Consider the following 23,800-nt stretch of genomic DNA (forward strand, 5'->3'; position numbering starts at 1 on the left):
CAAATCATCAACAACCAACATTTTAGATCAGTATTTTCTATTGATTCGTTTGCATTATCCCCATATTTACATGCTGTATTTTTCTTATAACAAAATACTATTGAAGTACTAGTAATTTATGTTTCCATTTTCTAAACATTTCAAGGTCGTTAAATCCAAAACGAGCCGCTTGTGCGTGTAAGAAAGTTAAACTCATTCACGGGACTCTTCGACAGGAACACTCGAGTAAGTGACTGTTTCATTCACAGTCTCCACGCCATCTCGTTTGTATTTGGTCCATGATATTTTCCATACTTGCAACAAACTTACCCTGTAAAACCACAAATAAAATCATCAAATACATAATATTTTCATTTCACATACTTACAAAGCATAAGATTTGATCAGTTTTGGTCATTTAACATTTTATATTGTGTATTAAGAATTTAAAATGAATATTTGGATATAAGAAACTATACCTCTCAGTTACGATATCCCGTTTTGCGAGCATAAGCGTTAAGAACACAGGGACCAATGCTGCACATAGATGCTTGAGAGTGTGCCCACTAACTATATGATTAGTCCAATTGTAAATTGTATCATCAATGGCTTCTTCAACCTTAGCTAGAAGATAAAATCCTGAAAATGGTGTATTGAAACTTAACATATTATTATTTATTCATATATTTGTAGATTCGGGTTAGGATCTATCTGTAGAAGATTAACAATACCTGCAGCCCAAAGCCAATATGAAGAATGTGTGTACATTGGAGGTAGCATGATGGCCATTAAAGGAATGGCAATGCAAGGTACAAATTGAACCAACGCATATGGTCGAAGATCATCAAAAAACCTAACAAAAGAAGTGAATTTGTCAATGTTAACAATTTCTTAACGTATTTATTACCAACTTCTCATTTATGATATTGCTTAATAACACTCTTTAAGAATGATTATACTTTGGGTTGGCATGACACGATAACTAATCGTGTCATTTTTTCCAAACACGAACACAAAACTGTTTAGAAACAAGGTACCACGAACACAATAAATATCGCATAAGTAGTGAAACAAAAGTTGCCAGAAGTTCATAAAAGTCTTAATTAATACATAATCCTTAGGTCCTGTTCGTTTCAAGGATTTAGAAGGAATTCTAAGTAATGGGATTTTAAATCACATGAATTGATATGTTCGTTTCATTAAATGAAAGAATGGGAATGAAAACTAAATCCCATCAAATCTTACATTTCATGGGATTTTAAATCCCACCTATTTTATAAGGATTGTTATGGAAAGTAAAAACCCCTCCAAAAAAATTCGAAAAAATTAATAAAAAAATCATAACTCAAAATATAAATCAAAAACGAAAAATGTAAAAAAAAACTAAAACATTTCCGTCGTTTCCCTCGTTCTTCAAAAAAAAAAAAAAAACCCCGAGAATGAAGAAGATTTCAATTCCAATACATATTAACCAACCAAACACATGATAGGGATTCTCAAAACATTCCATTCCATTCCAATTCCAAATCCTTTAAAAAAAGTCCGTGAAATGAACGCGCCCTTAGTATATTTGAAACAGAACACCATAAAAGTGTAAAATCATAACATCCACTAAGCAGGGCATATATTTTATTTTTATAAGGAATATATTTGAAAATATAAAAAAAAGAGTAAAGTGCCAAAAACATCCCCGCGGTTTGGTTATTTTTGCGATTTTCATCCAAAAAGTTTCTTTTTGCAGGTGGACCATTCAGGTTTCCAAATAATTGCCAATTTCGTCCAAATCACTAACCCTGTTAAATTTTTTAACATTAACTTAAGGGTAATTTTGTCTTTTTTAAAATTAGCATACTAAAAATAGTTAAAAAAAACAATATATATTTACTTTACTCTCTCTCTCTCTCTCTCTCTCCATCTTCTGAACTTTACTTTCGCAGCAAAAAAAAAAAAAAAAACTAAACCTAAATCCCAAAGAGAAAAAACCCCACCACTATCATCTTCTTCATGGAATCACTTCAAGAAATTCTTAACCTGCAAACAGATAGATCAACAATGTCCATGCCGAGGTTCAAAACCTTAACGGGTAGTCCAAACTGATATTCATAAGGCTGATAACTCGTCGGCATAAAACTCCGACCTTGCCGGAAAAAAACAGTTGACTGACGGCAGGTAGTTGGCAGAACCAACTCAAAAAAGCGGCTATGTGAAATCCACCTCAGGTCTCATCCCCCTCTCTTTGTCTCCACTCTCCGTCCACCACCGTGACTCAAAAAAAATATCTTATTCCAAAATCATCGGTGTCTCCTCCATGGACAACAAAAACCCATCACTCCAGCACCTCTCCAGAAAGATTACCGCCCCTGTGCACGTTCCTCGTAACGCCGATAAAACCCATTTCATTCGTCTCCATAAAAGGCGCATCCAAACACACCCAAAACAGTGCCGGCGTAGCGATGGTATTGAGTTTGTCAAGTCGACTACCACCGCCGCCACCATGTAACGGCGAACAAGATGATGGTGTTGGCGTCTGGCGAAGTAGATGACGGTGATGGTGGCCGGAGAAGAAGATGGGCTGTCGGATTTGAGTTTTGAAGAGTTGGAACGAACTAAATGGGGGAGTTGTGAATAAACAGATAATAAATATATTAATTTAGATTAGATATGAAAAAGTGGGTTATCAATTTGGATTAAACAAATAAATAAATACAGTAAAAAGACCAAAATACCTCTGAATTAACAATCAAAATGGATGGAGTTATCAATTTGGACAAAATTGGCAAACCTGAATGGTCCACTTGCAAACCTGAAACTTTTTGGACGAAAATCGCAAAAACAACCAAACCTTGAGGATAATTTTGGCACTTTGCTCAATAAAAAACCATAAACAGGTCACTAACATGTTAAATGGTGTTTAACCTGTTTAGACACAAATTTAAGCAGGCCTTAAGCCTGTGAACCTGTTTTAAGACAAGTAACCTGTTAAACCCAAACTTGTTTAACCCCATGTCGTTTTGTGTCGGGTTAACAGGTTCGTGCCGGAAATTTCCAGCCCCAATTATATTCATGATTGTAAGGGGAAAAGGTCATTTTGATATGCAATGTCTTCTTTGTAGCCAAAACATATTGCGGATATGAGTTTAATATTATGTTGATGCATTTATTGAGAGTATAACTTGTCTCCTCATACGTGAAGTTTGATTTTGAGACTTCTAAGTTATAAATACGCATGCAATGATGCAAAATGATCATATGTGCTTGATATTTGATGTCTTTATGTATAAGGGCAACTATCAACATTCAACTTGTATCTTATTTCAAGTTATCCCAATTATAAGGATTAGCTAAGTGAATAATTCAACAAAATATACATACATGCATGAATTATAGCGGATGCGGATAATGTTATTATATTTTGTTAAACTAAATGCTCTGTATTCATAAGTTTCTTTTCAGATATGCACTATAAACATGTAGTTTCTTCTTATGATCCTTTAAATGGCAAGTACAAGTTGAGAATATGTTTAAAATGTTGTTAGGCATATGATACTTTTTTGACTTGGGGAAATAAGTTACCAATGGACATGTTTGTGTTATATGACTAGCTTATTATGTATATTTTTTCCAGATTGTTTATTCCTATATCTAGAATGGCTTGTTTTGTGGTTTTTTAGTTTTGCGAGGAACTAGATTCAATGGCATGGTTGTATATTCTTTTTGGCAAATCACTAAGGATTGCATGACTAATAGGCATGTAAACAAACTGAACGTTCAGTGAACCGTTCGTGGAAAGTTCATTTATGTTCGTTCATTTAATAAACGAACGAACATGAACACATGTCCCGTTTGTTCATTGCGAACATGAACACGTGTCATGTTTGTTCATTTACGTTTGTAACATTCGTTTATGTTCCTTCATTTACGTTCATTTATTCTCTTTCAATTATGCTCGTCCATGTTCAGTTATATTGGTTCACTTATGTGGGTTCACTTACGTCCGTGTACATATTCATTCAGATTTATTTATTACTAATATTAATTTAAAATAACTTCTAGTTTAAAATCCTTTGTTTAGCCCATATGTGATACGCCAAACTTTAAGAACAGGTCACACAGTCTAGCCGATAGCAGTAACTTTAGTTTAGATATGCACGTTTGGCGTCTAATTTAATTTCAGTGTTGTTCATTTATATTCGTTTATGTTTGTTTTTGTCCATTTATATTCGTGAACTTAACGAACGAACATAAATGAACACAAACACATTCATAATCTTAACGAATGAACACGAACAAGAAAATCTGCCCGTTTAAGTGTCCTTTTGTCCAGTTAAAGTTAAATGAACAAACACAAACAAGCAGCATTCCTGGTCATTTGGTTCATTTACAGGCCTATTGGCCAACGAGTTAAAAGTAAAGTAACGAGCTTAAACAAGTACAACTAAAGCTTTAGCTGAATTAAGCTCATCAAAAAATAACGCTTTGCAAGTTCTAATGATTCGAGTTTGATCCCAGGCATTGTATCATAAATCAAGCTCGAGGTGAAAATTTTATACTTGAACCCAGTTAAGCTTGAGACTTGTAAATTCTAGCAAGCCAGGCTCGAGTACCGTGAACTCGAGCTCGAGTCGGTCCGTTTCTTCCGCTGTTTCCACTTTGTGTAGCTTGTAATCTCTTAAACCAATGGTTTATCCTATTAAAAACCGCCTTTGTATTTTTTATTTATCAAAATAACTCAAATGTCCGTTTCTTCCTCTGTTTCCACTTTGTGTAGCTTGTAATCTCTTAAACCAATGGTTTATCCTATTAGAGACCTCATTTGTATTTTTTATTTATCAAAATAACTCAAATGTCACTTTATTGGAAGGATTTACTTTTAAGTTTTAATTCAAGACCCCTATGGTCCTATGTAATTGTCTTAATTATAAGTGTTAGTTTCATTGCCCTCATGTCAACATAAACACAAATAAGACCCATAAAATGGTGATGAGAAACGAGATCTAATCCTACCCTAGTAAAAGAGAGAAAGAGTTTACTTACCTCCAATACAAAATGCTTACTGCGCCAGCCAAGAGCAATGGAATTATAGAGTATGTTCCCTTTCGCTCATCGATTCTTTCAATGATAAATATTGCAATAATAGAAGTGAAAGCAATGGTCATCTGTAGTCATTAAAAATCAAGTCCGTAATACTATTACAGTAGTATGTAAATTGAACTGCAACACATATACGAATTGATAATACTCACAGGCAAACGATCCCAAACAAGTCGAGCATCATTAGGTTTAAGATGATAGTAAGAAGATCCAATGCCAACAGCAGCGACACCAATGTAAAAGAATGTCCAACCACAAAGCTCACCTTGCAGACTGAAGTAAGAAATATGCATATATTATCAGTGAGAAAACTGAAATATTCCAATATAATAACTTCCATTAGCCAACATACCTCAACTTGAAGAAGTTTTTGTAATAGCAAAGTATGAGCCCTATGACACCAATAAAGAAGAATGGCACATTCGAAATCACATTCAAAGCATTAGGTATACCTGAAAGTAGGAGCCATTAGAGATCTAAACCAAAGAAATGAACTAACTAAAGGTACATTAAATGTTATATGTGCATTATGCAACCAAATTATCATTCCATATCATATTCAATCATAGCATTAAGTTAAACAAACGAAGACGAACATAAAAGGAAACCCTAGGACCAACAAATGATGTATGCTACAATTTCATATACTATCAACAAACCCTAACAACATGAAACTACAAATTTGGCAGTTGAATTCGAGGGTGAATAATTAGTAATTAAGTTATATTTATTTAGAATGAAAACCTAAGCTAAGGAATGGAATATAAGTAGTAGAAGAAATGAAGTAAGTAAGTTCACCGAAGAATTGACGTTGATCGGCGAAATCGTGATAGTCCTGATCCTGAGGGATTGATGGGGTAACGAACATGAGGACTAGGAAGGATATTATGGCTACTATCCATACTGTTACAGTCCTGTTAACCATAACAACAACTGCTGTTACCTGTATGAGTTTGTGGGAAGATGAACGATTGTTCGATCGCCGTTGTCGGAGATGGAGATTCGAAGCGTGGTGTGTTTGACTACTCTCCTCTCTCGTAAATTGTGTAATGAAGGCGGTATGAGGGGGTGAATGTGTGCTTTTCTATATTATGGGACTAAACCTGTAATTTCTTGTCATCCAATTATCAAACGACCATCCTTCACTTTCTCTTTGCGTCCCTCCAAAAGAAACAAAAAAACAAGGATACAAAGTTTAAAGTTGCTATTAGAGTTAAGTGCCATTTTAGTACCTGTGGTTGGTCTAATTACGCAACTTTAGTACCGTTTTTAATTTATTACAAATAGCTACCTCATTTTTCTAAAACTTGCAGTTTTAGTACTTTTTTTCTAACCCCGTCTATTTTGTCTGTTAAGTCAGGGGCAAATTAGTAATTTCGATTATTTTATTTATTTTCTCTTTTAGCTAAGTATCACTTTCATACATGTGGTTTGTGCATTTACGCAACTTTAATACTTTTGTTTGAATTTATTGCAACTAGATACTATAATTAGTTTTGGATAGACAGGCAAACCAAGAGAGACATTACATATTGCAATTAAAAGATTCTCTCTAACCCTAAGTGAATAGATCAACCCCCTCCCCGCGCTCATTGATCCTTCAAACCCTAACTATTGTTCATCTTCAAGTTCATTGAATTACGATATATTGTTTTGTCTATGTGATTCGTCAACCGTCATTTATCTACAAGTTCAATTGATTTTATGCTAAGAGGTGCGAAGTTGTGTGATTGTTATTTGGATTTATCCTTCGATGTGTTAAAGAGCTACTGTTATCATACTCGAACTTTTGAAAAAAAAAATCAATGCACATAAAAAAATGCAAGAAAAAATGGATAAGATTAACTCGGATCTTGAGCTACTAGAAGTAAATTGACAATCAAGAAAAAAGGCTAAAAAATATGTTATGCATATCATGGTTGTTTTTCATCTTCTATCATGTATTTAGTTATCTTTTAATTGTAATATGTAATATATAATGTCTCTCTTGGTTTGTCTATCTATTCGAAATTAATCAAAGTATCAAGTTGCAATAAATTCAAAAAAAAGGTACTAAAGTTGCATAATTGAATAAACCACATGTATGAAAATGACACTTAGCTCAAAAGAGAAAATAAATAAAATAATCAGAATTACTAATTTACCCTTGACTTAACGGAAAAAATATACGGGGTTAGAAAAAAGGTACTAAAACTGCAAGTTTTAGAAAAGTGAGGTAGCCATTTGCAATAAATTCAAAAATGGTACTAAAGTTGCGTAATTGGACAAACCACGTGTAATAAAATGGCACTTAACTCTTGCTATTATTATACATGATAGAGAGAGCAATAGGTTAAAGAGTAAAAGTATAGGTAACGTTAATTTGCACAATAGAGAGAAGAGTAAGTTTAAAGAGTATAAGCATAGTAAATTCTGGTAACATAATGAACTGAACCACTACCAACCGAATCTCCGTTACGTCCCCACTGCAACAAGCGAGTTTTTCACTAGTAGTAATGATGTAGATGTCGTGCTCTAATCAAAACAAGTATTTGTAATCACTTAAATACCTATACTAGTATGGATAAGTAAGGTCATCTCATAAGGAAGTCATAAGGAAAGTGGAAGTTTGACTTGTGACTTTAAAAGATTAATTACTAAACGGACAGACAATGTCAAGCAATTTTGAAAGATGTTTGAATGCAACATGATTACTTTTATGATTTGTAAACGATTATGAGAAATAAGGGGTTCACTTCAGGTTCAGGTAATGTGATAACAAGCTAGTCACGAATTCTATTAAGTTGATTACGCGGTAATTACTAGACCTGGTAGTTTGGTTATGATGGCAAACAGACCCTAATCCAAATTGTTGACACAACTGAATGCGATCTACCTAATTACCAGTTTTATAACACGAAGATCAATTGTTAAGCAATGACTAAAGGTTATCAGATCAATGGCTATAAGAACCTAGTCCTAAATGCTAATGAACAAAACCTAATAGTTGATGCTTAATATGATAATCAGATTACAAACTGTTTAAACAGTCAACACAAAAGCAAAGCAAGATAAGATAACACAATCAATCAAGCTTTGAAACAATTAAGAACACAAAATTCAATCATACTAAGTTTACACAAGACCCTAACCTAAAGTGATCACAAAAGGTTTCGCCTTGCCTCATGGAGATAGCAATTTCAAATCTTGATTTGGTTGAAGGAAACATGATTAGAGAAATTTTCATAATTTTTTGCTGTAAAAGGTCTCCCTCGAAACCCTAAAATATATGGCTTTTATAGTGAAATGTTCGGAATTTTTCGCATCTTTGGCGTATGGTACGCCAAGTCTGTCGTACCATATGCTAACTCTGACAAAGCCATACTCTAAACTTTCTATCATACGCTGATTCTGGCGTATGGTACGCCAACTCTGATTTGACCAAATTTCGTCTTTCTCCCTTATATTGCACTTTCATTCCTACGTTTCCATCCAAAAGCTTCCAAAACATATATTTAAGCTCCAAATTAGTTCCTTTATGTTCCGAGCACCTGCAATCATAAAACCAATCAAAGTAATGGTGTTCAATAGATAAACACACGATATACTATAAACACATCTTTTCACCCACTCATCAAGTAACACATATGTGTTTATTTAGTTGAATCTCATTTGTAATCATATGCATGGTAGGAAATACATGCATCTACATGATCTTTTGTAACACCCTTATCAGATTTCTAATCTTCTCTCTTAAAATGCATAAGACGCCAGGTCGATATAGAATTTTTACTATGAAAATACAATGGAAAAAATTATGACATTAAGATAACAAGTGGAGTGTATCCCCAAGAATATGTTAATTAAGCCTCTTATCATGAGCCAACTTCTTATGTCTTATCGTAAGAGGTGACTCAATGAAATATTTGTTAGATATCACTTGAACTGTGTTGTAATTATAATCGCATTATACTGTATATAATAACACAACTATTTGATATAGTTTAGCGAGGTCTAATCAGAGGCTGCCATGTGACCGTCACTGGTTTCTCTTACTTTTTTTTAATTCAACATAACCCATTTGTATATTTACAATTCTCAAACTATGACACGTAACAAAATAGTTTATTGATGTGATGTGAAAGTCAAGGCATCACCGGTGTAAGGGCTCTGGTTTGAAACCTGGTATCCCATAAATTTGTTTTCCTTTATGGAACTTATTTGTATATGTATGGATTTCAAACTAAAACAATTAACCTAATGTAGGTTGGTGAGTTGGTAACTCACAACATATTCAATAAGAGGTTGCATGTTTGAAGCTTGTTTGCCCTGCCACATTTTCGATTAGTTTTATTAATTCCTTTTCAAAGTGGTCACGCCCCGCCTAGGCGGAATCGTGGGGGTTAACTAAGATGGTTGTCAAAGCATATGATTATTGCAAACATCAAGCACACTTATATTGGGTACATAAATCGGGACCTTTTAGGGTCACATAAGCTTAACAAAATGGGTGGGTCAGGTTGGGAAACATGTCATAAATGATGGGTCGAGTAAGGTAACATGTCATAAATGATGGTTTAAGTTACCCGAATTTGCAATTTTATTTTGAGTTACTTGTTTTTTTTCCTTTTTTTTTAAAGAGTTAAGTGCGATTTTAATACCTTTGGTTTGTCAAATTACGCAACTTTAGTACCGATTTTGAATTTGTTGCAAATAGCTACTTCACAGTTATGAAACTTGCTATTTTAGTATTTTTTTTCTTCTAACTTCGTCTAAATCTGTCCGTTAACTCAGGGGTAATTTGGTAACTTTGTTATTTTATTTATTTTTTCATTTTCTTATAAATGCCCCCTTCTCTTTTAAATCATTCAAAAACCTAAATCCCCTTTTGATCATCGACTTTTTTCTCACCCACGGTTTCCGTTTACCACTCCAATGCAGGAAGCTCACCAGATCGGAATGCAGCGACCGACAACTTCCTTTCACATTATCACCACCAAGTTCGTGCTGATTCCACCGTGGTCAATGGGTTCAATGTTACTGGTGAACAACATCAGACACAGCGACAACAAACCCAACTCGTAAATCCAATTTTTCTTCTGCTTTCGGCTTGCCATTTGACCAGCACACAGGTGTTGAAATAACATTTTGGATGAGAATACCTGAGACAATAATGGGTCGGACCAAAAGCTCGGTGTGAAGTCTTTGGTGAAGCTTGTGTGGCATATTTCGGAGATCCGATGAGCCAATTGTTGTGTAAACGGATCGTCCATAGCTTGTTTATATCATCAACAACAACGACTCTGGAGTCAAGGTAAATGACACGTTATACATTCTGGTCGAGTAATTCGGGCACGGTTTAACGGGCTGTCAAGATGACCAGGATTGATGATGAGATAAGTTTTTTTACAAGAGCCTTCTCGAACATGTAGACTTTAGAGTTGAGAGACGGGAAAGTGTGGTGGATAATCTGGGATTAAAAAAAAACGTTGATGATAAAGAAAATGCAATTAAAATGGGGGACACATTTATAAGAAAAGGAAAATAAATAAAATAACAAAGTTACTAAATTACCTCTGACTTAACGAACAAAATTAAACGGGGTTAGAAAAAAAATACTAAAATAACAAGTTTCATAAATGTGAAGCAGACATTTGCAATAAATTCAAAACCGGTATTAAAGTTGCGTACTTGGACAAACAAAAGGTACTAAAATGGCACTTAGCTCTTTTTTAAATTGATGCGTGACGCCCAGGTAGCCAGAAGGTTTCGGGCGTAACCTGCATTAAAAAATCTGATGGTTCACGTGACTCTGCAATTCACACCATGTTGCTACGCTCTTCATGTGAGCCTCCTCCGTTGGTAGTCAGCCAGCTAACCAAGGGATGACTTATTCAACTCCACAAATTCAAAAGGACTCAAGCTGTAACATTACATCATCCATCCCAAATCCCAAAATCCCTCTTTGTTTGTTATACTTATAAAACCCAAAACCTAAGCAAGCAACCACCATTCCAGCTCGCCGTCACCACCAAAAGTAAAACCCTGACTGACAATGTCTCAATCCCTTGAGCTTCTGCTCATCCAATTCCTCATGCCGGACAATGACGCACGCCGCCAAGCAGAGGACCAAATCAAGCGTCTCGCCAAGGATCCGCAGGTGGTTCCCGCACTTATCCACCACCTGCGCACCGCCAAGACGCCCAACGTCCGCCAACTCGCCGCCGTACTCCTCCGCAAAAAAATCACCGGTCATTGGGCCAAGCTCCCGCCGCACCTCCGTCAGCTTGTTAAGCAGTCGTTGATTGAGAGTATTACCATGGAGCACAGGTTGTCAATTCGTTGCTACAATTAAACAATTATTAGCTTAATTGTGGTTTGAATTAGGTTTACGTGAAATTGAAGTCTCGTAAAGAACACGCTTTAGTTGGCGCACTTTTTATTATTAGTTAAAATGATTATTATTATTATGAGACTAGTTTCTGTAGGGGTGAGCATTAACCGAACTCAAAACTCAATAACCGAATTAACTGAAAAGCGGTTATAGGTTAACCGAAATTAACTGAACCAAACCGAACCATAAATATTTTTATATATTTCTGTCTTTTAAATCTCCATTTTACGTATTTCGTGTTTATACCACCATTTTATGTATTTATATCTCAATTTCATGTATTTATACCACTATTTCATGTATTTAGGTTTCATATGGTTTATGTGAAATTGAAGTCTTATAAAGTTAATTTGTCACCAAACGTAACAGATTAAAGTTTGGTATTACAGAAAGTGAAACATTTGTTTGAAGCGCACACATCAATTGACACACTTTTCATTAGGGGTGTGCATGGTTCGGTTATTAGCCTCCACCGAATTAACCAATCAGTTTTTGGTTAATCAGTTCGGTTTGTTTGGTTTGGTTAATTTCGGTCAATATCCAAAATCAAGCTTGGGTGAAATATTTATTCAGAAATACATAAAGTGGCATGGGGGTGATGGTTAAGGCTTGGGGATCCTTGAAGTCTCGGGTTTGAAACCTGACTCTTCCCGCAATGATGGGTTTCCTCCTTGGTGGTGTTTCTGAGCGAGCCAGCGTCAAAATCAGTATGGTCAGTTGGCATCTTGTCTCAGAAAGGCTCACTCGGGTATTGGGGGTAGTCTCAAAACGCTCTTAGAAAAAGAAATACATAAAATGAATGCATAAATACATGAAATGAAGATATGAATACATAAAATGGAGATATATAAATAATAGATGAATTAGATGTATAAATACATGAAAAGGTGGTATAAAACATGAAATGAGAGGTATAAAAGCTAGAAATATATGAAAATATGAATGATTCAGTTTGGTTTGATTCGTTAGCCGATGGTACAAAAAATAACCGATAACCGCTTTTTGGTTATGTTGCGGTTATCGGTTAATTTTCGGTTCGCATAACGGCTCGATTATTGCTCACTATTACTTTTGATCAGTGAAATGATTATCATTTGATATGTATCCAGTAAAAAGTGTATAATTCTGATTGAATAAATGAAGAATTGTATACATCCAGTAAAAAGTGTATAATATATCATCCAAGTACTGTGATACTGTCTAAAATGTATAAAGTCACATTCAGGATAATTAATTTTAAGTTATTGGAACTAATTAAATCAGAAGCTTATTATATTTTGTTTTATACAGTCCACCGGTGAGGCGGGCGAGTGCAAATGTGGTGAGTATTATTGCGAAGTATGCGGTTCCTGGTGGAGAATGGCCTGATTTACTGCCATTTTTGTTTCAGTGCAGTCAGAGCCCACAAGAAGACCATAGAGAGGTGCTTTATCACTTGATATTATAAAGTTAATTTGTTTTACAAGTTTCAATATATTATCATTGTTGTTAATTTGTGTATCTATGTGCACGCAAATACATGTAGTACAAGAATCATGTAAAACATTCACATATACTTTAATAGAATGATAATAGTTATATCTTTTTATGACATCAGGTGGCATTGATATTATTCAGCTCGTTAACCGAGACAATTGGGGATTCATTTCGACCATATTTTGTGGATTTACAAGCACTTTTACTTAAATGTCTACAAGACGAGACTAGCAATACTGTTAGAGTTGCTGCCCTCAAGTAATATTATTATCTTTTTTAATCAAAATTCAAAACCTGTAATTAGTATAGACACTACGTATTCTAATTTAGGCTCACCACAAACAATTTTAATTTGATTACAATTTTAATGCTTTTAACAGGGCGGTTGGCTCTTTTATTGAGTTCACTCATGACGCAGCTGAAGTGGTAAGTCTGTTTTATTGACTTTGTTTAGTTGACTAAGTGAAACTTTCTATAACAAGTTGTTATACACTAAAATATTGATTATGTATTTCTAAACATACAACACTATTATATGCATACAGATTAAATTTCGGGAATTTATTCCAAGCATCTTAAACGTTTCAAGACAATGCATTGCTTCTGGTGATGAAGATATTGCAATAATTGCTTTTGAGATATTTGATGAGTTAATCGAGTCTCCAGCACCACTTCTTGGGGATTCGGTTAAAGCCATTGTTCAGTTCTCTCTTGAAGTTTGCTCAAGTCCAAATTTGGATTCTAGTACACGTCATCAGGTTAAAGTTCTCATCTTTTATTATCAAGAGTTTTGGATTCTGCCTTAGGCTTGTAAACAAACCGAACATTTAGTGAACTGTTTATGAACTGTTTGGTTAGAAGTTTGTATATGTTCATTCATTTAACAAGCAAGTGATCTTATGCTTGTTTATTTTTGTTCATACATTTGTTTCTGTTCGTTTAGACATACATGTAAGTTGTTCGGGTCAAAAACCTATGGCTATTTTAAATAATAAATTACGCTATTTTAAGCTTTATTGGGCTCAAACCGGCCTAAAGAGTCCTCGGGAGTCCACAAAGCATTTTGGACAGAAACTTTGGGCACTACCTTTCAAATATTGTAATAAACTCCCAAATAGATTTCAAGTTGTTGGGCCCATTCAGCTAAGTCTTTAAAACCGTGCACACTATTGGGATTTGGGCTCAATTGCCTTAATGACATTTCAACATATCTTTTTGGTCTATATACCCAAATATACAAATATATTAGTCAGTAATAGCAAGTTAGTCTGAAGTCAATTTTTTTTTTCATATTCTAAAACCCTTTGTTTATATATATATATATATATATATATATATATATTTTAAATTTTAAATGTTTGATGTAATTTTGATGGTATTTTAGACATTAATTTGAATATTCACTTTTATCGTTAACTCATATTTGATATTGATTTCCTTTATTTTGCTTCATACACATGTACTTAGAGCCGAGGGTCTCTCTGGAAGCCACCTCTTTATTCCTTTGGATAGAGGTACGGTGTGCCTACATCCCACCCTCCCCAGACCCTACTTATAGCTTTGCTGTCGGTGGGATTTTACTGGGCATGATTGATTGATTGATTGATATATATATTTTAAATTTTAAATGTTTGATGTAATTTTGATGGTATTTTAGACATTAATTTGAATATTCACTTTTATCGTTAACTCATATTTGTTCATTTATGTATGTTTGTCTTCAACTTTGTTTATGTTCACTATTTTCCTGAAGTACCATTCGTTTAGAACATTAACAAACGGACATAAATGAACACAAACATCTTTAGATATCCTCTTTTTTGGCCTATTTTTGCTGTTAATACTTTTGATGTATCAGGCTATTCAAATAATATCGTGGCTTGCAAAGTACAAATCTAGTTCCCTCAAGAAGCATTCGTTAATCATCCCGATTCTTCAAGTTCTGTGCCCACTGTTAACTGAGTCAGCCAATCGGGAAGAAGGTGATGATGACCTAGCACCAGACCGTGCTGCTGCAGAAGTTCTTGACACTATGTCTTTAAAGATACCAAAACATGTGTTCCCACCTGTTTTTGAATTTGCTTCTTTGAGCAGTCAAAGTGTTGACCCGAAGTTCTGTGAAGCTGCAGTCACGGTTTTGGGTGTTGTTTCAGAGGGTTGTTTTGAGTTAATGAAAGAGAAGCTTGGGCCCGTTCTTCACATCGTTTTAGGGGGTTTAAGAGATCCTGAGCAGGTTGTAAGAGGAGCTTCTTCTTTTGCGTTAGGTCAATTTGCTGAGTATTTGCAACCTGAGATTATTTCCCATTATGAAAGTGTCCTTCCGTGTATATTAAATGCCATTGAAGATTCATCTGATGATGTCAAGGTATATATATTTAGATTTAAGAAGTTATCGGGTTTTAATTGGCTAATTGTATAAAAAGATGCACAACTGTTTTTTTCTCTACAAAGCCATTAGTTTTTTAGAAATGTTCATGGGTCGATTTTGGGCTCAACTGAAAATTTTGTATTTGAGTTTTTGAAAACCGTTTGGTTTTATTTATTTGGTTTCACCATTTGAGCTTGAAAATTTATCGCCAGAAAAAAAATGCTCTAAAATAAGAAATTTGTGCCTAAAACTTTGGACCTAAATATTTTTGTAAAGTAATTATTGATTGTTATACATTTGGATTAAAATATTTGAGTTACACTATTTATTAAATTCTTATAATTTACTTGACATTTAAAGTTCAAAATGAAAATCTATAAAATCTGTTCGGTTTGGTTTTAGTTACATGCAAAATCGAAACCGAACAGAAAATTCGGTTTTTGCCAAAACATAAAATCAAACAGGTGGTTTTTGGTTTCATGACACCAATACAAGGTCATAAAGATGATGCAGCATGACTTTGACCATGTTGGTCATTTTTTGAAATAAACTAAAATTGGTTGACGATTATCTAAATACAATTTGGAAGTTGAGAGGTTTTTAAGAGGCAAACAAAGTTGGTTACCTAATATATAAACCGGAGCAAAGTCGATTACGTTTTTTTGAATTTGATAAATATTATTTTTCATGTTTTAAGTTGGAAAAAACTCAAATTTCTATGCAGGAGAAATCATACTATGCATTGGCAGCATTTTGTGAGAACATGGGTGAAGAAATTCTCCCGTTTCTTGATTCTTTGATGGGAAAGTTGTTTGCTGCTTTGCAAACAAGCAAGCGTATGTTGCAGGAAACATGCATGGTAATAACATAAATCTGTATTTTATACAAATTATTTTATAACATTAGCAAGATTCTCATTAACATATGGTTACTTTTTTGTAGTCTGCAATTGGTTCAGTTGCATCTGCTGCAGAACAAGCGTTTCTTCCATACGCTGAACAGGTTTTGGAATTGATGAAAAATTTTATGGTGCTTACAAGTGATGAGGACCTTCGTTCACGAGCTAGGGCTACAGAGTTGGTGGGAATTGTTGCCATGGTTGTTGGAAGGGCAAAAATGGAACCGATTTTGCCGCCCTTTATTGAAGCTGCAATTTCGGTGATACTCTTGTTCATTTTTTTTATATTTGTAGTTAAGGGTGGAAATTGGGCAGGTTGGAAGCCGGTCAAAATGGGTAATATTGATATGGGTTAGTTTGAACCAGGGGTGAAGACGAGCCAAGCCTGAGCTTTTCTAAGCTCAGGCTCAGCTTGTTTAACTTACGAGAGCTCGGGCTTGTTTATTAAACAAGCTTATTCTTAGGCTTGAGCTTGTTTAAGCTCCGCTCAATTCAAGCTTTAAGCGAGCCAATCTTGAATTGCTCACGTACGGCTTGGCTTGTTCACACCCCTAGTTTGAACCGTAGGGCTTTTTGTCCAATATTTCGTCTAGAATTTTATTAAACAACTGATGTCGTATGATTAAGACACAATAATATTCATTTCTTAAACAAAATCATCTGTGACGGTTTCGTGTATTAAAAATATATTGTTTTTTGACCTGTTTCCTACCCAACTAGTTATTTTAGTTTATTGTGTCAAAACTCATAATGCAAATTAAAGCATTAGTAATTAGTTATTAACGTTTCAGGGATATGGGCTCGAGTACAGTGAACTTCGCGAGTACACTCATGGGTTTTTCAGCAACGTAGCAGAAATCTTGGAAGATGGAATGGTCCAGGTACACATGTCGGTCTTGCTTTGGTTTACGCGTGACATAGTCGACAATTACTATGATTTATGAAATAATATTATTATTTGCAACAGTATCTACCTCATGTTGTACCTTTGGCTTTTGCTTCGTGTAACCTTGATGATGGTTCTGCTGTTGATATTGATGATTCTGATGATGATAATGAGAATGTAAGTGGATTTGGTGGCGTATCATCCGATGATGAAGCTCACGATGAACCAAGAATGAGAAATATTAGTATTAGAACTGGTGTTTTAGATGAGAAAGCAGCTGCAACTCAAGCACTTGGTTTATTTGCTCTGCATACAAAGAGTGCTTTTGCCCCGTATCCTTTATGGTTGTATTTGTGATTATATTCTACTGTTTAATTTTTTTGAAAATTGATTTGACACTTAAAGTTGTTCTTCAATGATATTAAGTTATTTGGAAGAGTCATTGAGGATTCTGGTTAAGCATTCATGTTATTTCCATGAAGATGTTCGACTTCAGGCCATTATTGGCTTAAAAAGTAAGTAATAAACATTTATGCACAGATATTATATTTTAGAGAAATTTGCACAATGGTCCTGTGGTTATACATTACAAACTCAGTTCAAACATTTGTGAGGAGGTTGCATGTTTACGTGTTTGGTTTTTTGTAATTTTAAAGACTAAAAGTCTAAGTTAAAAGTATTTGGGCCTATCATTAAGTATCGATACCACTAATACTTTACCCATAAACTGATTAATCATTTTTTTAGCTGAATTCAAATATCGAACTCGAGCTGATTGAATCTATTTTGAATCCGACTTCAAAATATCAAAATTTGGTAGGGACTAAACTGACTAAATATGCATTTTTTATAATTTGGGGACCAATTGCATATTGGTCAAACCATAGGGACCATGCATATCCTCTATTTCTCCACGTTTTATGTAAATTTTGTTTCGTAGTTAACTTCACCTCTAAAGTTGATTGATTTTGGTTGCAGATATTTTGATAGCAGCTCATGCAGTCTTCCAACTTCAACATGTAAGTGTACTTAGGTGAATGGTTCACGAATGTAAATGAATGAACATAAACATAGATGAATGAACATAGTTGTACTAAAACCAACTAATAGTAAACATGATCATTTGAACAACAATATGTCGGGCCTACAAAATTTAAATGATTATATTAATGAAACCTAAACAAATGAATATACACTGACTGAATTTTTTGCAGTCGATAGTTTCAGCTCCAGAAAAAAGAATCATGTAAAATTTTGTACTTTATTAAATGAGCGAAAGTTTGCAAGCATAAGTAAACAAACAAGACATATGCTCATGTTTGTTCTTTTATTAATTATTATGAAAATTGAAACTGTAGTCTAATTTTCTTTATTAGAATAAATGGGAAGGTTTTATGCAATTAAGTACATATTAAGCGACCCATTTGACCTATTTTTATTTTAAGCTAAAATTTTAACTTGGATTTATTAGAGATGAAGTATAATCCAGATTGACCTAATATTGTTTGCCTGTTTTGCAGGATGGAGCATCAAAGGCAAGAGAAATCCTTGGTGAGTTGATAACTTGTATGTAAAAGATAATTTCCGTCACTAATTTAAATGCTCTAACATTTAATTTTAAATTCAGAATCTGTGATGAACATCTATATCAAGACAATGAACGAGGATGATGACAAAGAAGTGGTTGCTCAAGCTTGCATGAGTGTAGCTGACATCATCAAAGATTTTGGATATGTTGCTGTCGAACCTTGTAAGCACGTTATTGGTTTCATAATATTCTTTCTGGTATAAACTAACTTGTCAAATGTTGTTGAAATTCAGATATGCCTCGGCTTGTGGAGTCAACTCTGGTCTTACTTAAACAGGAATCAGTGTGTCAACAAATAGAATCAGACAGTGATATTGATGATGATGACTCTGCGCATGATGAGGTGCTTATGGATGCTGTATCGGACCTCCTTCCTGCTTTTGCTAAAGCCATGGGGTCCCACTTTGCACCGATCTTTGCAACTTTGTTTGAGCCGTTAATGAAATTCGCAGTAAGCTCACTCAGGATTTTATTTGACCTGTTAATCAGCCTATTTGTTTGTGTTAAATATCTAATGGGTTGTGCAGCTAAAAGATCCATTAAAATGGATATGGTTTTAAGTTTTTTGAAAACCCAATCAAAACTGATGGTATGGTTTTGGTTTTGCTATTAACCAAAAACTGAAAAAAACCAAATTAGACGGGAAAAAAACGATTTTTAGTAATTTACTAGAGTTTAATAAATGGTGTAGATCAAAAAATATAGTTTGAGATGTGAGGTCCAAAGTTTCAGGCCCAAGTTCATTAATTTGGGTAATTCAAAACCTTTGTTTTGGTTTTGCTGTTAACCAAAAACTGAAAAAAACTGATTGGAACCAAATATAACAGAAAAACCGGTTTTCAGTAATTTACAAGAAATTTATAAATGATGTAGACCAAAAGTTTTAGTTTGAGATGCGTAATAATCAATTATTTATTAATTAAGAAAAGAGAAGTAAAGTACGAAGTTTCAGGCACAAATTCATAAATTTGGTCCATTTTTTTTTCAGTTTGAAACCAATAGTGTTGTTTGTGATAACCAGAAATCAAAAACCAAAATCGGTTTTCAAAAATAGAATTTTTTATTTTTGGTTCGGTTTACTGACCCACACCAAAGTGTATACAAATGCATATAAGAAAATATGGGTCAAACGTGTCGAATGCTAACTGATGTGTATACAAATGCATAAAACTTCCAAAATCATTTTGTTAGAAAATTTAGATAAATATTTTAATAATACAGTTTTTGTTATTTTATTCAACACGTCAATTATTTATACATATTTAAAAACCGGACAAGATTAGTTTTGCGGATCAGCATAATCTCTTTTGACTTGAACCCATTTAACCAGCTCCCAGCTCTTAACTTTCCGTAACTCTTGTTAAACGGTGGTCCTGCAGAAAGGTTCACGGCCCGCACAAGATCGTACAATGGTGGTTGCATGTCTTGCAGAAGTTGCTCAGGATATGGGTGCTCCAATTGCTACATATGTTGATGTACTTTCTTGTGACTTAATGGCATATACTTTTAATTTTGTTATGTCAATTGCTATTTATTTGATTTTTTTTATCACGTTTCAGGCAATTATGCCGTTGGTACTTAAAGAATTAGCTTCATCATCTGAAACCAATAGGAGAAATGCTGCATTTTGTGTTGGAGAGTTGTGCAAAAATGGTGGCGCCTCGAGTCTCAAGTATGTTTCTACTTTTCACCTTTTAATTTTGACCTGTTAACTTACAAACAGGTCAATTTGTTTTTTATATCTAACGTCTCCAATGGGCTATGAAAAAAAAATTAGCACAAAAGGAAACTAGTGGGTTGAATTAGTCAAAACTCAAATGGGATGAAAAACTATTTACCCAAATTAGATATTAATGAAATTATATGGTTTTCCTCTTTGACACAAAAATACCAAATATATATTTGGTTTGTATGTGAACCTTTGGTAATGTATTCAGTGGGAAGTTTGTTTAGGTTTGTGTGTGAACCTTTGGTAATGTGTTTAAAGTTCAAACCTAACTTGGAATAATTAAATAAACGTACATGTTTGTTAATGTTCATTCATTTACGTTTGCTGGTAATGTGTTTGAACCTAACTTTGAATAATTCAATGAATGAACATGTTCGTTAATGTTAATTCGTTTACGTTTGTACATGTCCGTTTGTTTATATTTGGCCATTTAAAGTTTTTTTTATTATATTTTTTAGTTTAGTCTCCAAACATTTTAACTTTTTGTATATTTGTATTAGTTTATTAACCTTTATACTAGAAAAACTAGTACTTAAATTTATATTTATATTGGGTGATTATGTATAACTAGTTTTTTTACCCGGCGTGTTGCGCTGGGCAGTTGGGATATGTTTTTTTTGGTTGCATACGTCACGGCATCGAAATTTAAAATTAAAACAAAACATAAAATATGACGTGGCCCAATAATATCGTGCCACTTGGTCCAATAGGGGCCCAAGCGGCATCAAACTTCCTTTTTGTTATATATAATAATAATACATTAAGACTGTTTATTTTTATTTGTCAAATTAATATATGTGTGTTTTGTTCATTTGGGTTTGTTTATGTGCTCAGTGTTCATTGGTGTTCGCTTATTAATTTAACAAACGAGCACAAACTAACATGAAAAAAATCATTTCCTTTATGAATCAACATTAACAAACTTTTGATGAATAATTTTTGGATTAGTCCAACCTAACCTGGAATGTTTCAACCAGTATAAAAATTTCATGATTTAAGCCGATATATGTGTTTGTTGAACATTAAGTTTGTCATGATCGGACGATGAATTGTTTTTCTTCAAAATTTAATTCAGATATTTTGGTGACGTGCTACGTGGTCTTTTCCCGTTATTTGGAGAATCTGAGCCAGACGATGCAGTAAAAGACAATGCCGCTGGTGCAGTTGCACGGATGATTATGGCCCACCCAGAATCCGTCCCATTAAACCAGGTTCATATTCTTCATACTTTTATATAAAAACGCATTCACGGACGAAAAACAAGTTCATAATATTCCTTTTTTGAATTCAGGTCCTCCCTGTATTTGTCAAGGGTCTTCCTTTAAAGGAAGATCATGAGGAATCCATGCCCGTTTATAGCTGCGTTTGCAATCTTGTTCTATCATCTAACCCACAGGTATTTGTATAGTTGTATTAGTTAATAATAAAATATAGCTTGCTATACATGAAACGGGTCATATGGGTTAAATGCAAATTTGAATGCTTACATCCTAAATCATTGTATCTAAATAAAAATGTTATTTTTAGTTTTTTTACATTTTACAAGATGGTTTTTAATCGTATTCAATGAATTAGTTGTTTTCAAAAATGGATTTTTTGGCAGAATGTAGGAATTTCATCGTTGATGGTATATATGTACTACATCAACACCCTATTTCCAACGCTTTTTTGACTAAAAGTTCAATTTTGAAAACAGTTCACTTATTGACTAGGATTAGAAGTTATCTTGTAAATTGTAATGTAACTAGATATTTTTTTTAATTTAATAAAATGACTTGGGATGTAAGAATTCAATTAATATCCTCTTTTTTTAACTCATTTACATTTAATATTTCTTTTTACCTTTTAAATCTTGTTAACAGATTGCTCCTCTGGTTCCGGATCTGGTTAATGTTTTTGCACAAGTGGCTGCATCACCACTTGAAACACATGAAGTGAAAGTGCAAATAGGAAGGGCTTTTGCTCATTTGTTATCGATTTATGGTCAACAAATGCAGCCTCTTTTGGGTGGTCTTTCACCTGCTCATGCTAATGCTTTGGCAGCCATTGCACCAAAAAGTTGACTGCAATCAAAGAACAGCGTGGTCAACCATTATTTAAACGCGTCTCTTTCCTCAAATGAGAATCAATTTTAGTACTATTCTTTGTTAAAGTTTCAGCTTGCCAGAAAGACTCGTTTTTTCAGTCAGGTACTGCTTAGCCACTTTAGCAATACACATGTAAACGGTGATATTTTATGGGCTGTGTTTTATTTTTAGGGCCCGAGCTCAGATCATTTAACTTACAGCGAGCTTGAGCTTGCTCATTTCAATAAGTTTATTTATACGAAAAATTATTTTTATATATATTTAACTTCAGTTTCTACATATAAAAGATTATATATTGTTTAGTTATTTTTATCATGATTTTATATATAATAGTAATTATTACACAAATATATAATTAATAAGTGAAGTAATAATTATATAAATAATGGGCATGTTTATGCTCATGAGCCAACTTGAGCTTGATAAGTGAAGTTCGGGCTTAGGCTTAGCTCGATTCGAGCTTTTAGCGAGCCAATCTCGAGTAGCTCATGAGCGGCTGGGCTCGTTCACACTTTTATATTATATTAAAGGGTTAAATATATTTAGTTAAAAGGGCACTTGGTCAAACAAGTTGAAGTCGGATGAAATTCTAATGCATAGAATGTCCTAAATCGTTTATTCCAAGATTTCCATAATTATTGTAATTATATTGTGTTGGCAACTTTAATTTACTCATTAATCTTTTATAAAAATGAAAAAACTTTCGCAACCAGATCCCGCTTTGATTATTTCACTTATTAATAATGATGTAATATGATGTTTGCAGGTCAATCATCTCCAGTTTTCCCCAGTGGAGTTACATTATATATTTCTTTCATTTTGATTTGATATTCATTTCTCCCCTCAATGCTTGTTTTTTGTTTTTTTATATATGGTTGTGTTCATATAGTGAAAATACACTCAGGTGTGTATGATAAGGCAATGGCTTCAGGGTTTTCTTTTTGTATTATACAAAGTGTGACCGTAAGGTTTGGTTTTTTCTGTTTGTTGCGAAGTCAAGGGAGTACAAGTTTTTTGATGAATATTTACCTACCTATTATTGTCTCTCAAGGTTTTTTAAGTTATTTTTGTGCAAATGTATGTACTCTATTGAATATGTGACTTTTTATGTGTTTGAAGCGTGCCAATGTGACCTTCGGTTAACACTTGTGAATACTTGTTATGTGCGGGTCAACACAACCCGGAAAATTGTTTTTGCTAGGTCCTTTCTATAACCTAGGATTTCTTAATATTGAATTCGAGTCAGTTTTCTGTTTCTGATAGAATTTTTACCCAAAATGAGGTGGGTGGAAAATATAAGTGATTTGAAAAGGATTTACCAAAAT

The 23,800-nt window shown here is 33.9% G+C and overlaps 2 protein-coding genes across 2 annotated transcripts; one reads left to right on the forward strand and one right to left on the reverse strand.

Moving 5' to 3' along the window:
• Positions 1-148: 148 nt before the first annotated feature.
• On the reverse strand, positions 149-6,000 carry LOC143619407 (uncharacterized). Its single transcript, XM_077091347.1, has 7 exons — positions 5,869-6,000; positions 5,423-5,522; positions 5,223-5,343; positions 5,014-5,135; positions 711-832; positions 459-618; positions 149-310 (listed from the first exon to the last, which is right to left on the reverse strand). Exons 1-7 carry the CDS (start codon positions 5,993-5,995, stop codon positions 193-195), a joined length of 870 nt encoding a protein of 289 aa, XP_076947462.1. The 5' UTR covers positions 5,996-6,000; the 3' UTR covers positions 149-192.
• A 5,104-nt stretch (positions 6,001-11,104) lies between these two features.
• Positions 11,105-22,581, forward strand: LOC143619437 (uncharacterized). Its single transcript, XM_077091369.1, has 20 exons — positions 11,105-11,379; positions 12,734-12,866; positions 13,041-13,177; positions 13,300-13,345; positions 13,465-13,677; positions 14,778-15,284; positions 16,012-16,146; positions 16,230-16,445; positions 16,977-17,066; positions 17,153-17,403; positions 17,498-17,586; positions 18,050-18,090; positions 18,592-18,622; positions 18,699-18,821; positions 18,893-19,110; positions 20,039-20,134; positions 20,219-20,331; positions 21,464-21,599; positions 21,680-21,784; positions 22,251-22,581. Exons 1-20 carry the CDS (start codon positions 11,105-11,107, stop codon positions 22,449-22,451), a joined length of 3,156 nt encoding a protein of 1,051 aa, XP_076947484.1. The 3' UTR covers positions 22,452-22,581.
• The last annotated feature ends 1,219 nt before the right edge of the window (positions 22,582-23,800 follow it).

The sequence above is a fragment of the Bidens hawaiensis genome, unplaced genomic scaffold, assembly GCF_021521415.1.
Source record: "Bidens hawaiensis isolate Kalapana, Puna unplaced genomic scaffold, B.hawaiensis_p1.1 tig00002438_1, whole genome shotgun sequence".
NCBI lineage: Eukaryota > Viridiplantae > Streptophyta > Magnoliopsida > Asterales > Asteraceae > Bidens > Bidens hawaiensis.

Coding starts and splice junctions, on each gene's coding strand:
- LOC143619407 (XM_077091347.1), bottom strand. CDS start 5,995: ATGGTTAACAGGACTGTAACAGTATGGATAGTAGCCATAATATCCTTC. Junction 5,344..5,422: donor AAAAACTTCTTCAAGTTGAG/GTATGTTGGCTA, acceptor TTCTTACTTCAG/TCTGCAAGGTGAGCTTTGTG. Junction 5,136..5,222: donor TTGTTTGGGATCGTTTGCCT/GTGAGTATTATC, acceptor TAATGACTACAG/ATGACCATTGCTTTCACTTC.
- LOC143619437 (XM_077091369.1), top strand. CDS start 11,105: ATGTCTCAATCCCTTGAGCTTCTGCTCATCCAATTCCTCATGCCGGAC. Junction 16,147..16,229: donor TGTTGCAGGAAACATGCATG/GTAATAACATAA, acceptor ACTTTTTTGTAG/TCTGCAATTGGTTCAGTTGC. Junction 21,785..22,250: donor TTCTATCATCTAACCCACAG/GTATTTGTATAG, acceptor TCTTGTTAACAG/ATTGCTCCTCTGGTTCCGGA.